This window comes from Pezoporus wallicus, unplaced genomic scaffold (genome assembly GCF_028554395.1).
Source record: "Pezoporus wallicus isolate ANWC-B61680 ecotype Strahan unplaced genomic scaffold, APGP_CSIRO_Pwel_v1 contig_1438, whole genome shotgun sequence".
Taxonomy (NCBI): Eukaryota; Metazoa; Chordata; class Aves; order Psittaciformes; family Psittacidae; genus Pezoporus; species Pezoporus wallicus.
Genome location: NW_026638681.1, coordinates 883584 through 902019, shown reverse-complemented (window position 1 = coordinate 902019; position 18436 = coordinate 883584). Strand labels below are relative to the sequence as shown.

General features: G+C 43.8%; 1 protein-coding gene across 1 annotated transcript in view; it reads left to right on the top strand.

The window, feature by feature from the left end:
• TSPAN7 (tetraspanin 7) overlaps positions 1-18436 on the top strand; it is a 92255-nt gene that overhangs the window by 60727 nt on the left and 13092 nt on the right. The window contains exons 2-3 of the mRNA XM_057411819.1: positions 14918-15106; positions 17288-17362. Coding sequence (XP_057267802.1) covers positions 14918-15106; positions 17288-17362 — 264 coding nt within the window. The remainder of the gene's footprint in view (positions 1-14917; positions 15107-17287; positions 17363-18436) is intronic.

Genomic DNA, 18436 nt, shown 5'->3' with positions numbered 1-18436 from the left:
ATGTATGTGTAGAAGTATAGACCACAATTCAGTTGTTTCAGGGGTGATTTATCTGTAGGCAGGTGCTGATTCTAAGGATTGTACATTCTAAAAAAGCACACTTAACACGTTTCCAAAACCTTGTAGAAGTTGTGAGCTGGCTGCACATGGTGCCTGTCTGCTGTGTGGGCCCTGGAGGAACTGACAAATCTGAATTTCATCTGCCTCCTTCCTCCTCCTTTTAGCTGTTAGGAAGATAAGACTTGAGAGAACAGCCTTGGTTATTAAATCCATCTCCCAGCAATGTAGGAGAGTGAACAGAGCATCTGCACACCATGGTCCGTGGGAATGCCTTCCTGTTGGGATTTAGGGCAGAAATTTCCTTTCTCTCTCTAAAAAAGCATGTGAGTGTTTAAAGTGACTTCTGGCTTTGACTTTGGCTTCTTTAGTAGGAGAAGCACATGAAGAAACAGAGCCATACAGTAATAAGAACCAGAGCAGAATGAAAAACTGTGGTGTAGACACAGAGCCAGAGTGTTGGACCTTGAGTGGCACAAAACTGTGTTATTTCAGGCTGGAACAAACTATACTTTTGCTCTCCTTAGCCTTGTTTTGTTACCTTTTTTTGCTTCCTTGGCTGTGTTGCTACCTGTATTTGTGAGGAGGGGCAGTAGCTAAGGTGTGGGTGAGAGGAAATACAGATGGTTATAGAGAACATCATTGGTTTTGAAGGACTGACTTGGGTATGCTGAAACAAGAACACTTGCTTCCTCATGATGGCCCATGTGAGCTGTACAGCAGCATAGTGAGTATCCGCCATATGTTCACTGGTTGCCGAAGGCAGGCCTGTATATACAGGAGAAGTTCACTGCAACACAGTGCCTGGAAGATCTGGAGAGGAATACGTGGCTCATGCAAAAGGAGAAAAGGAAAGAACCAAAAATCTCAATTATGAAAGAAGCAGCAGTCACACAGTAGAAATAGCAGCTCTCAGCTCATTCCTAGTATCATTAGGAGAATGTAAATAACCAGTGATTTTCCATAAAATGGGCTCAGTACATTAGGGGTTTGGTTGCTGTGATAAAATCCTTTTTAAACTTTAAACAAAGCACTTATCAGATCATTACATGTGCTCCCAAGATGATTTTTTTGCATGGACTGAACTGAAATGAATGCTGCAGCTGATGGCCTTCTTGTCAGCCGTGGCCTGGCATTGCAGCGGTGGAGGCTGCAGCCTCCCCAGCCCCCTGCTTCCCCTTCACAGGTTCCAGCCAGGTAGCGATTGGACCCCCTCCTGATGGTGAAGGGATGAAAGCTGCCCAGCTGTCACCTGTTGCAGGCAGTGGTTGTGCTGCCAGCTTCACCTCCTTCCCTCCAATCTCCCTCTTCCAAGAGGAGGAAGCTGTTCTCAACCTCTTTACTCTCATTTCCACCCCAAACATATTTGTGGCCAGCAAGTGCACACTTGGTTGCCAGTGCAATTGTCCTGTGGCTTAAGTAGCTCTCTCTTGCCCTTGCTGTGTAATCTCCTTACAGGCAGGTTCATATCCCCTTACCCACCTTTATCCACTTCATGCAAGTCTTTGAAAGCCACGCGTCTCACCTCCTGCTAGACAGGCTCTCCATTGCTTTGTTATCCTGGGAGTCTGTCTTTGAACCTGTTGCAGTATCACCTCACCTTTCCTGAACGGGGATAACCAGATTTACACCCGTGGCAGATTGCATTACAGCACTGCAGATGGATCTCACAGGTGCCTTGTGCAGTGGCAGCCCATGTGTAGCCTCTTCTGAAAGTAATTTGCCTTTGGAGATACATCACTAGGTTGCCCGTGCCTTTTTCTCCGTGTATGTGCCGTGAGTGATTCCTCATAGACACTGCGGTCAGCTAGGATTCAGAAATGCTTTTCCTCCACTATTATTTACAACTTTAGGAGCTTGAAACTTCTGGCATTAGTCCCAGCAGCACGACCTTGTATTTGGTACTATTGAATTTCATTGCATATCTGTTATTGCACATTTCAAAGCTGTATTCTGCTATTTCTGAAGGTTATTTGGTGCATAGACACTTGAATACAAAGTGGTTCTGAGATTGTTTTACACCACTGGTATTATGTGCAGTGACTAATGAGTTTGTAAATAATTTTTTCATTGTTTTCGAGTTTTCTTACTGCTAAATCTTAACTTTGTACTACCAGCAGATAAACAAACTGATAGCTCTGCTTTTCCTCCAATTCCCACAGCCAGCAAAATGAGAAATCGCTCTGGGTCTTGTGCTGCTGTGGATTGAATTACTGCATCTCATTATGTTCAGAAGGAAGCTATGTAAGATCAGCAAAGTCATAATTACAGAAACATAATAGCCATGTGGACAGGGGCATAATGACGCCTAGTTAAGGGTGGGATTGCGCTCATACAGCTCCGCATCTGCCCAAGAGTTTGTGTGTGCCCAACAGGCCTGGTTGCTACCTTTGCCCTCTGGGCACACTGCTGGTGATGGTGCAGTGGAAGATCCTTTTTGTATGTGCTGACTGTGTGTGTCTGTTAGATGTGAAAATTCCCTGGAGGAGCTTCCTCTCCTAAACTGCATTGCGGCAACTGCCCTTTAGAGTTGTTCTGACAACTTTTATGGTGTCTGCTGTCATCCAACACTTGTGCTACTGCAAAAAAAAAGTATTTTTTTTTCTGTACATGTGGCTCAGGATGCACACACTGTACTTTTTTCCTCTCCAGAGATGGATGAATTGCACCACATGGTCCCTGTGTGCTCACTGCATGCTGTTTTGTGTTTTATTCCTGTTGAGAGATGAAGTTCTGATGATACACTTGGGTTTAAGGTGGTGTAGTACAATGCTGTAGTGTGTTGCTACATGTCTGAAGACTGTTACACATGGAGGTAGGAATTCCTGCACTGACTGAGCTGCTGACACTACCAAAACACCTTTGTCAGAGACTCACTCAAAACTGGTTTCTACCCTGGTCAATTCTAAGGTACAAATGCACTGAACTCTGGATTATTCTTGTGCCAGCATGTGCTTTGAATGTAGTGTTAGACTACAAAAACTAGAGGATGTTTTTCAGGGTGTTTCATTTTCTTCCTTTACTTTCTTCACACAGATATTATAGAAGTTTAGGTTTTGCATGGATTTATTAGGAGGCAAGCAATCAAGAAGAGCATGTAAGAGACAATAAAGGATTTAAATAGGGGATACTCCTGTTTCAAAACATCTAATCTTGATTATCTTGCATTTTTGATTTTTTGAAGTCTTATATCTCAGTAAAATTGGAGAACTGTTTTAAAATTTGAGGCCAAACTATATTATACCATGTAAACAACATTTGTGTCATCTTTGTGTATTGCTACTTCATGGATTTGCAAGTGTGAGAATGAGGGACAGCTGCTGCATTTAAGCTTCCAAAAACTTTCATGTCCCACAGGTAAATATTCTCTGGCTATATCAGTTTGCTGATGATCAGTTAGTTCCTTCTATTCTGCTATATATAGTTATAGAACTGTATATAGTAGACAGTTCCTTCTATTCTGGTGTATATATAGTACTATATATAGTAGCTATATATAGTAGACTTTCAAAACAACCACTATTTCTCTGGTTAGGAGTGTGCTTTCTCATTGATATTGAACTGAATGTACACATGTTTAAAGTTATTCTTGTTGAAGACTTGGCAATTTTCGGTACTATGTTAGTCATTCCAAGATAGATTTTGACATTTTTAAAAGCATGGAAATTCAGTGAGGAAGGAAAGACATCCCTAAAAGAGAGACATCTGGAATAAAATAAGCTTAGCCTGCATTAAGTATTTTTTAAACAAGCAAGTACACAGAAAAAAAGACCACATGGTGGCCACAGATTACAGATGTGAAAAGAGACTCATGACTTTGACAAGGACCTGCTGGTTTGTTTAACCAAGCAAAAGTGAAGGTTTTAATCATCTGAAGGGATAGAGATTGGTCTGTATCCACCTTGACAAGCTGTTGACTTGTGATGCTGCACCACCAGTGCCATCCCATGTGCTCACAAGCAGGGCAGGGCAAGGCCCCATCAGCTCCTAGTCAGAACTTTTGTCATGTACAGGAACACCATCTCTGCTTTCCCATTCATTAGCCTTTTGCTGAAATTCAATTGCAATGTAGTAAACACTCCTTGAACACTGTGAGTTTGGTTGTCATAGAATCATAGAATAGTTTAGGTTAGAAGCGACCTTCAGAGCTCATCTAGAACAACTCCCCTGCCATGAGCAGGGACATCTTGAACTGGATGGATAAGCCATATCCAGACTTTGGGTAACAAAGGTATACCTTCGGCCAAATATCAGACAGACTAGGCCTTCTTCAGGACAAATACATGGTACAGGAAAAAAAGATATTCTGAATAAGAATTGAGGAAAGAGAAGCTAAGCTGCAGATGAGATTTCAGCCATGCAGGTGCAGCATTTGTAGAGCACTTTGGAGGTGTGTTGACCAGATGCCTGCTGCAAAGATGCTGCCTCACTGCTGCATCAGGTCTGTGTGGTTAGCCTCTGTTGTCATCATGTGCCTCTTGGAAGGGGATGGAGACAGGGAATGTGAAATACGCATTGGTGCAATATCAAGCTTGAGCAGTGTTCTCAATCCTGGCTTTGTGCCTTAGACACCTGAGGTTCCTGCTCCATGCCACAGCTCTACAGAGCTCTGGCTGCCGAGCAGGTCAAAGCTGAAGTGGTCCAACCGCTCTCTGTAAACAGCCCATGCCTCTGCAAGCTCTGTCAAAAGTAGACTTGCCCCCAACCCTAGTTTTTGTTCTGGTGGCCAGGGACCACTGTACAATTTCTTCACAAGTGACCTCAACTGACATACATAGGAGCCATGGCACATGCAGATAATCTGTACTGGGGAAGTGTGAATGGCCGTAGGGCTCTAAGACATGCTCCACAAGGTAACAATGGATGCTGAAGGCACCTCTTTTCTCTAATTACATACCTTAGCTTGCAGAGTGGGATGCCGCTTTTGATGTCTCCAAACTGTAAATTCTTTTTCCTTAGACATTCAGTCATGCATATTTAAAGCTACATTTCAAGAAATTAGGTCTGAAAATTCCCAGTAGAGATGCATTTTTACGTTCTGGTTTTATCCAAAAATGACCACATTTCTGTCTGCAGCTGACTTGAAAGATACATCAATTAATAGAGCCGCTGGTGACTAAACTGTAAAACCAGAATATTTTCTCTCATTTAATGACATGTCTTACATAAAAATAAGCATAAGCCTCATGACAAAGAATTGAACTGTACTAAGATTTCCAGGTATTTTTCTGTAAGTGCAAGGTGTAATAAAGCCGAGTTTTCACCATAAGAATATAACCTTTTACTATTACCATTCATTATGTGTATGGTCTTCATGTGGACATCAGGCCCCAAACGTAATTATTCTTCCTGAATCTTCCTACAAGAGACATGTAGTTAATTACTCTCTTATAGGAAAAATCTATAAGAATAGGTATTTGCTACTGTATTAGCAAGAAATTATTAGTTTTGAGCCATACTACAAGGGTATTTTCAAGCCCTTGTGTTGTGTCCCCACACACACTGCAGTCTTTGTTAGTGCTTTTAGGACTTCTTGGGCCATATATAATTCTTCATCCTGCAGCAAACAAAATGACTATAATGTTTTCTTCCCTGCTGTTCATTAAATGATCACTGGCCTCTTCTGGTTTCAAGGAGAAGGTTGCAGTCACTTATCTGATTTTTAACCTGGTTTCCCTACAGAATCAGTTACACAGCCCTGCTTGTCATTTCTACCCTAGCCTGCATGGAAAGAGTTATTAAACCTTGCTGTATTAGTGCATGGATGGGTGGGGGTGCTGGGAAAAACCTGGGTTGTATATAAAATGTTTAGTTCCTATCATAGATCATTTAACTGTACTTTCTTGTAGTTGATATAGGCACTCTTAAGGCTAAATGTGCACATTGTTTTCTTCAGAGTTGGTGGTGAGTAGCCAGATTAGCTCCATGATAGCTTCATATTCACCTTAGCATCTATCTGTCAGTATTTTACTTTCTTTCCATAGTTTTCTTCTGCCAACCCTACAGTTTGACCTCTGAAGACATTGATCTGGTGGCAGATTGCTCAGAACAACTGTTCATGTACTTGTAATAGTGTCCCAGAAAGGAAAAGCAATGAACTTTCAAAATAGTTCTGAAAAGAAAATAGGATAATAGTCCACTCAGAAGTAGCTATGCAAGAGCAGGTTGTTAAGCTTGACATCAGTGTGTCTAATCAAAATCTCCTCCACTGTGTTTCAGGGCAAATCTGATGGCTGTCCCCTAACACTGGTGTAGTAGATACTCAGCTCTGACCTGGCGGTGACATGAGAGCAGAGGCAGCATCCCCATTGCGTAGCACATTGCATGTGCTGGTATCCCTGATGACAGTTCCTGCAGGGAGAGCATAGGCCAGTAGTTTTAATACATAGGAATTGCAGTTTCAGATGGAAACAGCAAGCTAGGGTGGATAATCAATCTTGTGACAGCAGCTAGTACTAGATGGATGCTGAGCAGCAGGGATCATAACTCAAATAGATTGCTGGGATGAAGGGATGCAGCAAGGCCAGTGAACATCCTGCACATGCAACAGGAAAAGGCAACCCTGAGCCCAAAGGGTTGCAGCCTACCCAGGTGAGACAGGCAATGATCATAGAGAGGAATGTAATCTAACAAATTAATCATACAGATTTTTTTTCTTTAAATTCTTCTAGCTGGATTTTCTTAGGAAGAAATTATTTAGATGGGAAGCTGTGGCCAGAAAAGAGAGGAAGAGGAAGGGAGGGGCTGAATTAGCATAGCAGGGAGACAATTGTCATGTCAGGTACTAGGGGATGTATTAAGAAATGGTGAAGCCAGGGACTGCAAAGTGCTAGAGCAGTTATGTATCAGAGTGGCCATTGAAGGTGTCTTCTCCTAACACAGTGACCTTTACAGACTGTGTTTCCATTGGCAAATGGTGCAGAAATGGCTATTAGTTGGCTTGCAATTTTTTCTTGAGTAGAGTCTTCACTGACTAGAGTGGATTTAAAAAATAGGGAAGTTTTACCAGAAACATCAGAATTTCTTTTTCAAGCATCTTCATTTTTAATGGAAATGCTGGCAGCACTGTTGGTGACTGCACCTTTGGTGATAGTTTTATGTTCGACTTCTTTCTGTCAATGGCCTTAGTTTTTTCCAAAAGGGAGATAAGGACACGAAAGAGTTGCTGTCTTCCGAAGGTACAGCTCATGGCATCTTCATTTCTCATTAGCTCCAGCAGAGGTCGATCCTGTGCAGAAGGTAACCCAAGCTGGTTTTGAAGTTGTAGTCAGGATCGCTAGATGTGAGCACAGAGAATTCAGCTACCTTGCTGGCTTACATGCATCTCCTTGTTGCATTATATCTTTTCTTATTGCTTTTCTCCTGCCTGTGAAGAACTGGCATGGAAACTCAAAGGAGGATTTATGTTTGATTCAGTCACCTGCCTGCCTGATGAGAGCCCAGTGGCTGAGGCAGGAGAAGATTCAAAGCCAGCCACTCCCTTTGCTTGGCAGGCTGTAAAGCAAGAACATTTTGAATGTGATCCCTTGCCTATTTTGGGAAAGTTATAAAATTTTCAGAGGTAGGTCAGTTATTTTTAAGCCGCTCTGGACATGCTTTTAACGTAGGAGTCATTCTGGATGCTGTCAAGGTCGACCGTTTTCTTAGTGAGAAAGTTTACCTCCATTTGGAAATGTGTGGTAGATCTACTTAGCTGTGTGCCTTAGTCCTCTCTCATTTCCTCACAGCCTGTTAAACCTATCACTAGACCTGTCAGCTTCAGCCAAGATAGATTGCATTAGTTCTTGTCTGCCCTGCCCTGGCTTCATCCATTTTATGTACAGACTCTTTCTCTAGCTGTTTGAAGAGAAGATTGCAGTAGAGGTGTGCAGAAACAGTGTGCCTTCACCAAAATGCAGAGAGGCTGGCGTTTGAAAAAGGAAGTATTGAAACTGAAAAGCTGAAAATACCAGCAACATGGGCATTTGCTTTGCATCTGACTCTTTGCTGCCACTTCGGATCAATTTTTAAGTTGCACACATTTTACACTCATTTAGCAAGGTTGCAAATACGAAATGGAATAGAAAAGTGACTACTAAAATGAGATCCTGATTAATGAATCTGCCCTCCTGCATCTCAGTACTGTGAATAAAGAACCAGTCCAGGGAAATGCTGAGCTCTTCCCACTGCATTTGGAAGCAGTAGGGATTGCTCTGTGCTCTGTATCAATCAGGACTGGGTTCCAAGTTTTATTTTGTCATAGCTTAGGGATCAAAACAGCGGACATCTGTAATGAAGAGGAGGACTTGAATTATGTAGACATATAAACTAGCAATTACTGCTGCGCATTTATCTTCACCTCTGTAACTGATAAACTTCTAAGTGTTCCATATGGAAGCCCTGTGTATATATGAGTTCCTCTGCATATGAGCCTCTTGAATCTTGAATATAGAAGCTTTCATGTCTCCTCTCTCAGTTTAGGGCAGCAGCAACCTTTTTACCATGCTGTCAGTGCCCTGTGAGATGTGGGGTGTGGAGAAAACAGACTCAATTAGGATGTTGTATGCATTCAGTTTAAAGGAGTACATAGTGATTTTCTGCCTAATTCAAACAGTATTAAAGAGAGTGCACTTTCAAAGTTATTCTTTGAATCCTCTTCTCTTATTTATGTATTTTGCTGCTGTTACCCAGAAGGAGGGGCTGTTCATCATTTAATCTTTGTCATGGCACTATTAAAAGAAGTAATTCTTAGACATTTTTCCATTGCTCTTTATTTCAAAACTGCCTGTGTTTAGCATTAGTTCTGATTTCAGCAATGCCCAATATTATCAGAGTATCACTCTCCCTGCCTCCTATAAAGCTGCAGCACATACCCTTGTATTAACACTGTTGGCCATATCTTTGTCTGTGTGTCTCTTAAAAGCATATGGTTTATTGGACAAGTGAAGTTAGACCTATCATTCAGTTCAGTCGTATTTCTGCCTGCCTGCAGCATGTTAACTTCTTCACCACATCCGATCAGCTCCAGAATAGGGGGCAATACTGGAGATAGGTAAGATCGGAAACATCTGTACTGCTGCTGAAGGAGGGCAAAAGAGGCAGAAAGCCTGTCTTTGACCAAAATCAGTGATTGGTAATGTGATACTATGCTTGAGGAGAGGTAGGAACAAGGCATGGAGAGATGCTTTGTTGGGCCATGCACAGCCTTGCTGTCCTACTGACAAGCCCCAGTTCCTTCAGTTGTGAGAGTAAATGGGTGATTGGGGTGAGATGACCCTGGCTAGGCACCATGTACTCACCAAAAGCTGCTCTATCACTGCCTTCCTTAACTGGACAGGAGAGAGAAAATATAACAAAAGGCTTGTGGGTCAAGGTAATGTCAGGAAGAAGTCACTCAGCAATTACCATCAAGGACAAAACAGTCTAACTTTTGGAAATTAATTTATTATCCACCAAATCAGAGTTTGATGCACAGTGATACACAGAGTAGATGTGAGATACACAGAGATGTTAGCTGGGAAGAAGCAGGGGACCATAACAGTGCTTGGGAGGCCATTGAGGTTTGGGCACGATGCACATGGCCAGGGCAAGGGGTAGAGCTGGTTGCGAGGGGGATGGGGTCCTAGATATATATTTTTTGATGTCCAAATGTGCCAATTCATCCAGATTAAAGCACTGCATGGGAACATGTTGATGGAGTTTTTCTTAGAGAATCACCAGATGGCATACCTGCTTTTTTTCCTGCCATCTCATCGGTCCAGGGTTTCTGGGGTGTGTTTGCTGAGCCCGAGTTCAGACGCAGTGAAATGTGAGACCAGCTAGCACTGTGGAGTCTTTACAATCCTTGCCCTGCTTGGATATCTGCTATGTTGTTTTGGTTTTTTAACCTTTAAAAAGTTTGACCTGAATGAAGGGCAGACCTAATAATGTTTTATTGAATGCTGTATCTTGGGTTTCCTGATTGAGGAAACATGATATGAGGGGCTTCCAGCTCAGAGAATGTTTGTAAGGAAGACATGATCTACCTTTGATGAAATCCAGGATGAAATAGCTTTCTAATAATGTTGAAAGCTGGAGAAAGAGCACAGAAAAAAGAAATGGAAACTGCAGGTGGGTTGGTTGGGTTTTTTTACTTTTCTTGTCCCCAAAAGAAACTGATTCAAGAGTGATGGTCTTGAAAGGTCAGTGCAGTGACAGTGTGTCAAAGGGTGTCTTACTTTGCTCATCTTCCCTCACTTTGGCGTGTCTCAGCCCATGGGCCTGGAGCAGGCACCAGTAACTTGCAAACCTTTGCTCTGCTGAGACTGACTGACTTTTCACACCCAGGGGCAAGCAGAAGATGTCTGTGCTCCCCAGTCTGGTGCATGCTGTGCTGGCAGGGGACAGGAGTAGCCTGGGGGTCTCAGCCTGTGTCCCCCATGTTGGGAAGGGTTGCCCTGGTGTTGGAGCAGCATTTCAGCAATGCTGGCAGTCACCAAAGCAAAGCAAGAACTGCTTTGGTGGTGGCTGGGGTGTGGGGATGGGGAGTGTTTCAGGCAGGGCATGAGACTTTCATGACCAGGATGTTTCCTTGATGGATGGACCCCAAGGCCAGGGACTGTCCCATCAGCAGCCATATGCAAGGCTGAAAGAGGTGAAATGAAGTGTTTTGGCCCAGAAACATGTGCAGAAAGGGAGCATTCATCACAACAGTGTGAGAGGCAGGACAGTCTGCAAGCATTGAAAACAGCTAACAGCCACAATAAATCACTTGCAAGCCTGTTCATGGACACAAACCCCATCTGAGTTTCTGGGGTTTGTATGGCAGTAGGAATTGGCCCTAAGCATGGATAAACCAGGACTGCCCTGGATGCTGTCATGCATCTTTCTCTAATGGTGTTATCTGTTTCAGAATGGATGCATGCTTTGACTGTTTTGTACAGGTGTGGGCTGTTACTACTTAAACCAAGGTTTGTATAAAGTCCAAGGAAAACTTCAGAGCCCTTTTCTGAATCAAAGTATTGGATATGTTTGTGACAGGCCTTAAAACCTGATAGTTTGGGTTTTTTTACTCTTTAGCTTTCCCTTAACCACACTAGAGGACAGGACAGCACAAAAAGCTGGATAACCTCATCGTGATAATCACAGCTTCTGTTTTTCCCTCCATTCTGTGAGTTTTACATCTGTGAGCACTGAGAGTGTGTTTCACCTGCCTGGCTCTAACTGTGTGCAGTATAAGTGGCTCTGTCTTCGGCTCCCCCATCATCTGTGGGATCCAAGGCTGTGATCAAGGCGGTGGTCAGAGGTCTTGCCTGCTTTAAGAGGGCAAGATCTCCCATGTCAGGGGTCCCAGCAATGACAGCAAGTGAAAGAAGCAGAGACAGACCCTTCACTAGCCTCTGGACAAAGGGATGGTGTGGTACAGGGCAGCTGGTAAATACTGGAGAAGGCTGAGCTGTCAGGGCAGCCCTTCCCTGTGCATCCTTCCTTCTGTCAGCTGCCTTTCTGCGTATCAGACTCTGAGCCTGAAATCATTAAAAACACAGCAACCCACAAAGTCAGAGGTGCTTGAGGGAGTGGGCAAAAGCCAGGGTTGGCTTCAGCTCATTGTGGTTGTTGCGGCTGGTGTTGCATAAAATGGAGCCGAGGCTCAGAGAGGCGGTCCTGATGCACCAGCCCCTCAGGAGCTGTGGGGAGAAGAGGGTCCCAGCCCTTCAAAGAGCAGCTACTGTTGGTTCCCCCACAGTTCCTTACATTTGGGCATGATCTCTTCTGCAGTCACTTTTCAGAAGCAAACCTTGTCTTTTTTTTTCCTTTGCTAATGCTTGTTTTTCTGTACCACTCCAGATGTCTCATATGGGGCATCATAGGCTCTGTGGTTGCAAGTTCTTTTCTCCTGGGTCTGCTGAGGATCTTGAGTGAGGCTGTGCCTCCCTTTCAGCACAGGCTGTAGTTGTCATACCATTTCCAAGACAAGTCTTCATTTCTGGAGGGGCCACAAGAAGAGCAGACTTTGCTGTAGAAGTCTGCCAATAGAATGGGACTGCTCTCTTGCTCCATGGGTGCTGACTGTTGCAGATAAATAAAGCTGCTCTGAAAGGTGAATCTTGGCTCAGAGGGGCTTTAAAAGTCAAAGGGCTTGTGGTCACTCTCCTCTGACTGCCAGGATTATTTTGTATGTGTCCAGGAGGAGATGTATTGATCATTTCCATCTATCTATCTGCCAGTGTTTATCTTGATGGTTTCCTTATGGAAAATAAGGAAATCCTCATGGTCTGAATGGAAACATTATAGTGGAAAGGCAGCAGGGATGACTGGGGAGAGACTGTGGATTGCAGGAAGTGCCCTGGATTTCCTTAGACCTTTCAGATGCAGATGGACCCACATCACCTAGCTCTTGCACCTATTGGGCCTGACCCACAGCTCATGCTGGACACAGAATTAGGCTGGAGTGATGGTTTTAGGAATTGCTTGATTAATCAGAGATCCATACAGAGCTCATTTCCACAGCCTGTTGGGGCAAGAGATAGAGTAGAAGATGCGTGTAGTGATGGTGAGTGGCAGGAGCAGTACGTGTTCCTGCTGCCTTGTTTTTAGGCCAGCACTATCTCGGTCTGCTGTCTGCCCTTATCCCTCCTGCTTTTAAAGAAAACAAACCTAAACCCCAAACCAAACCAGGGACCAAACAAGATTGTTCCCTTGATTGTGTGAGGGAACAGAGAGAGAGGGAGAAAAAGCGTGTCTCAAAAATAAAGAATCGAGGTTTGCCCTTGGGTGGAGGTGGGCATTATTCATACCACAGCATGCTCTCTGCTAAATAAAGGTCATGGAAAGGTTTGCAGAGGAGTCTTCTGTTTTCTCCTCTTCACGAGCAGAATTCCAGCTGGCGCTGCTGCAACCTGAGGTGCATCTGCAGCGTGTCTTTGTGGGAACGTTCCATCCCCTCTGCACAGTGCCAAGCTTGCTGGGGGTTTAGACCTCCCAACTGAACTGAGGGATTTCCATAAATCCATGTTAAATCAGAGCTCTATTAAGAAGCAGAAGGGGAATAAACTGCCAAGAGGCTTTGTTCCTCTTTTTCAAAGTCTGTGTGCACCATAAATTGGATAGGGCCCCCTGAGATGGGAGGAAACTAAACTCTTAAAACACATAGTAAAGGGTTAGTAATTGTTTCAAACAGCTGACTAAAAATGCTTTTTATTGCCATGCTTGAGTTCTCTTTCAGATGTGAAGCTGCTTGTTCCCTTTGGCAGCGAAGGCTGCTTTTACGCCTCCCTGGGGACAGTGGTAAAACTTTCAGCAGCTCAGGCACAGAAACCAGCCCTTTGTCGAAGTGGAGGCGAGAAACCAGAAGTTGTTCTGTGGGTTTCCGAGTCCCCCACAGCTCACTTTCAGACTTTGCTGGTTAATGTGCGCCCTCTGAAAAAGCTTTTGTCAGGGAGAAGAAGGACAGAGGTGAAGATAGTGTTGTGTGGGGATGGGATCAGACTCAGCGGAGGTGTTTCATGCCTGTGGGTAGGTAAGCTGCTGCTGGTATTTTTCATGTTCAAGAGCAAGGAATCAGCACTTTTCACTCAGTTGCATTGTGAGATGGACATGAGCTGGATTTATTCCTATTGCCACCACAGGCAGGAGAGCAGAAATCTCTACAAATACTGTCCCAGGGGTGTGACAGAAATGACGATGCCTGCCATGGGTGGTCAGGGGAGGAAGGGAAGGCTTAGGGATGGAGACAGAGGGATATGCTGGGTTTCCCAGGTAGTGCTACGCTCTGGTTTGCTTGGAGTGGGAGCCAGGTGGGGACATGTCTTCCCCATAGCTCTGGGAGGTATGGGAGAAGGAAGGGTGAGAAGGAAGGGAAGAAGGAAGGGAAGTGTTTTTGTCTACCTCGCCTCCTCTCCTCCTGTTTCTCTCTTTATTCTTTCTTTTTTATTGTTTCTTCTTTTCCCTGCATCTCTCTCACTGTATCTTTCTTCAGAGCATCTAGTTTGTACCCTCCCTCTTCCTGGTATTTTTCTTAGGTGTTTCTGATTACTCAGCACCTCTGCTGAATGCAGTAGGAAGGTTTGGGGGAATTCAGGAAGCATTTGCAGAGCTGGCACTCAGGGCTGGCCCTTCATGTCTCACCTTTGGTCACACCATGGGAATGAGTTATGCGTGTACAGTCTTGAAGCAGGCATGTCAGCATCAGGTGATGATCAGCAGATGGTACAGGCATCACTCACTCCTATTGTGGCCACTGCTCGGTGCCAGTGTACAGTACGCCATGGCTTCCCTCATGTCCCTGCTGCTGTGGAAGCTTGTGTGTCCTATCTGCCTTGTGGCATGGCAGCCTCTGCTTGTGCATCATGGTGCTCCGAGGGCCCACTGGTGTCCTCCCACCCTGTACAGTCAGGGAGGTCACTTGTATAGCTTTGGGAAAGCTCACTTGCCAGAGCAATGCACTGCAAGGGATGCTGGTATTCCTGAAACTTTAGCATGAAGAAGGATGGGATGTCAAGCAGCAGGATTTTGTGGTTCAGGCAGTTTTTGTGGCAAAACCTGGGAGGTGTGAGGTGGCAGCAGTTATTGTTGGCTTTTGTTAAGAGTGATGGAGTTGGTCCCTTTTCTCAGTGTGCTGTAGGAACAGAGATCCTGTTCCTGCAGATGGTACACTGCATCCTCCTTTGGCAGTCGTCAGCTTTGCAGTGATTAGTCCTAGATGTGTCCTCCAGTGGCAGTCTTAATGCATCTTCAGTTGCTGGAAATTAATTTTCTCTGTCCCTCCCTCTGGAGTTAGTAAAAATCCTGAGGCTTCCTTCTGCCAACACAACAGCACTGATAAATCTCTTCAGGATCACTGCGCACTGAATTTGAATGCCTTCCCTGTTAGCTCCTGACAGCTTTCTCCTCTTCCTTGCAGATCACAGGTGTTATCCTGCTCGCAGTTGGCGTTTGGGGCAAGCTCACCCTTGGCACATACATCTCTCTCATTGCTGAGAACTCCACCAATGCCCCCTATGTGCTCATTGGAACGGGTACCACCATCATTGTCTTTGGGCTTTTCGGCTGCTTTGCCACTTGTCGTGGCAGCCCATGGATGCTGAAACTGGTAAGTATGCCAAAGTGCCTTAGGCAAGAGGGGAAGAGGTTTTGTTGATGTAGTGGGATTCCCCCCCACCCCCTGCCAAGCTTCAGCAGATGTTAACATGGGTTTTTAGGCACATAAGCTAGATTTTATTGATCTTAATGTTCAACATGTGTGTCATTTGGACAAAGAAGGGAAAAAAATCTTTGCCAAAACCAGTCATTGATTGAGTATGAACGAATTTCGCTACCACAGGGTGTGCAGGCCCATGCGTTGCTGGGAGCAGGGCAAAATGCTGCTGATGAATTACTCTGTGAGTAATTCTACAATCAGCCTGGTTTTCTGTGAGCAAGATAGGTATATTTATAATCTTAAAAATGGCCAAAGCATCATAAATATGAAGTTCATTTAAAGTATATTTAAAGGGTTCATTTTAATACTCTAGTGTAAAATTACGGAAAAATAGTTGGTATCTTCTGAAAGCATACCAGCCTTTCTTTTTTTCCTAATATTCAGTAGAATAAAAGCCAGCCTCATAAAACAAAGCTCTGTATGATATGTTTGTCCTCATCTCAAAAGCAGCGTGAATGTTAGGTACACTAAGCACAGGTACAGCATCTGTCTCTCGGACCAGTTTAACTTCTCTCTAAGTTTCTCTCTTCTGAGTTTTCCAGCCTACATTAAAAGGGAAAATAACTAGAGGTTAAACAAGCCTCTATGGTAAACTGTGTTTCTGAGAATATTCAGGAGCAAAAGCCTACACGTGTAATGATTTGAAGAGTGGAAATAGTACTTGTGAAACACTGAGATAGTGGAAAAGGGCTGGACAGTACAATGCAGCTCCTGTTACAGTATTCTGGGGCTGATTTTCTAAGAAGATGGAACCATTCTTCTCCAATTTGAACTGGATTTTTAGAAAAGGACATCTTAAATAGAGTTCATTTTTTCAACTGATGGCACAGCACGGGAGAGGTACAGCTGCAGATACATGTTGGTGGCCAGTCAGCATGTACCTAACACTGTCGCAGGTACATCACTGCTTTCTCTTGCTGTCAGGGCACTTGTAGAGGCTTGTCAGAGCTACTGCAGTCCAGATGGGAAAGGGATAAAGGTGAATGATTATATAAATCCATAGGAAATCAGGCTCTGGTAGTTGCTCTCTAAGTGACGTAACTTTTTTCAAGGTAGGACACTAACAGTGGCATGTGCTGTTTCAAGCACATGGTTTTATTTTCATTGTACGCATAAGAAATACTTATATATTTAAAATCTTTCTTTCTCTCCTGAACAGAATGCAGGCAGCAACTTGACAGCTGCCTTAATTTGAGGAAATTATTTTTCTACTTCTGCCTTCACTGTTGTTCTCCTTTCCCCAGTGACCTTCCATTAAAAAATATCCCTTTTCCCACTAAATCCTGCTGGGACTGAATTTCATTCAAAATGTTTCCTTTTAGACTGGCATTTAGCACATGGAGGAAAAAAGGTAATTTTCCTTCCAGAAGATTAACTTCACATTTTGCCATTCTACCTTGCATTGTTTTCTTTACCTTCTTTATTTCATCTTAGGTGTATTTTTAATAGTTTGTGAGTGTCTATACTGAAAGTACTTGTTTTCAAGGTTTATTTAGCTCTGAATCCAAATGCTGCTCCTGAAGCCAAACATGGGCCTTGGCTCAGCAAAGTATTTGAGGCATCTGTCTAGTATTATTGTGAGAATATTTCTGGAGAAGTCAGTGGTGCAGTTCATTTATTGGAGAAACTTCAGGAATTGGGCAGCAAATCCCAGTCTAGCAGTGAGACAGATAAACATGAAGCGAAACGCCTGGAGAAGCCTATTTACTTTAGCGGAGTGCCATGCAAACATGAAGGGTCAGCTCGTATTCCTTACTGCACCACCAAAACCTGAGTGACTTGGATCCATATCTGGCATGTGAGTGTGTTTTAATTTACCTGAGAGCACTAGTAAATGTGGGAGCAGAAATGTCAGAAAAGCCAGCAATTAAACACTACATGTCATTTGTGAGTTGTATGAACACATATTCAGGCAATAACCTATGTATGGTCTCTAAAAGACCTTTGGTTTGTTAACATTTTTCATGGGTGTCTAGAGCAGAAATGTAAATTTTATGTGATAACTGAGCAGTACAACTGTGCTGAGACAAAAGCCTGTTGTGTTCTGACTTCTCCTGCCTCCTTCCTTTTCAGTATGCCATGTTCTTGTCCCTGGTGTTCCTGGCTGAGCTAGTGGCTGGCATTTCAGGGTTTGTGTTTCGCCATGAGGTAGGTGGAAATGTGCTGAGTTGACACATGGCAGTGTCTCCCTGGGCAGGAGCTGCTGAGAAGTTCTCTGAAGCGTGGAGAATGTGTAGGTCGCTGAGCTCGGCAGCTCCATACTCATCTCTAGGGATGCAGCTGTTGTGCAACAATAACATGTACAGCTCTTAAAAACTGATGCGATTCCAAATGAAGGGATTTAGCCAAAGCTCTTGGCCTCAGCTGCCTGATAATTTACTCTGGAACTATCGTTTTCTGTGTGTCCATCATGTAAGATCTTCTTTACTCCTTTACATATGCTGAGGGCTGCAAAATAGATTAAATACTTTCTTATACAGCTTCTTCAGCCAGGCAAGTACTTGTTTATATAAGGCAGAGAGCACTTCTGCATCAGATCAGACTCAATGTTTTGTAAATCTTCTTCTTTTGTTGAGGGTGGGGAGAGAGTGGGATGGGATTTTGTTTCTATCCTGAGAATAAGGAGAGATTAGAAATAGAGTGAGGTAGGAAACGGGGACAGGAAGAAGCTTTAAAAAAGCATGATGGTCTAGATTTGTAGTACCACTTGTGCTTTATCCACTGTAATCAGGTCTATCGCTGGCTTTAAGTCCATGGGCCTACATGCCATTAGTGCTGAACCAGAACAACCTCAAGAGACCCTCTTTGTCTCTTGTCTTTGTATTATCTGGTTTTCTGGCCTCTTCTCATGAGATTTCTATTGCTATAGGCTTTTTGATGTCCACCCTTGCGAGTGGTGGATAGATTTTAATTTGGTCCTGAAATACCGGTCCATCTGCTAAGGATTGAAATTTCATCTGGCGTAACCTGTAGCAACCTCAGTGTCAGGCTTTGGAAAAGGCAGTCTCTTGTAAAGCTCATAGACATGTGGGTTGCCCAAATCATCGGATACCCAGCTCCTTATCACCCACTGCCTTTACCAGTGATGTGCCTGACCTTCTCCAGCTGAGAGACCTTTCATTCCTTACCCAAATGTCTGATGCTGGGGACAAGGGCACCCATCTACTTAGGGGATTTGTGTCTTCTTTTGGTGCCATTGGCTTTTGTAACCAAGGCATTTGC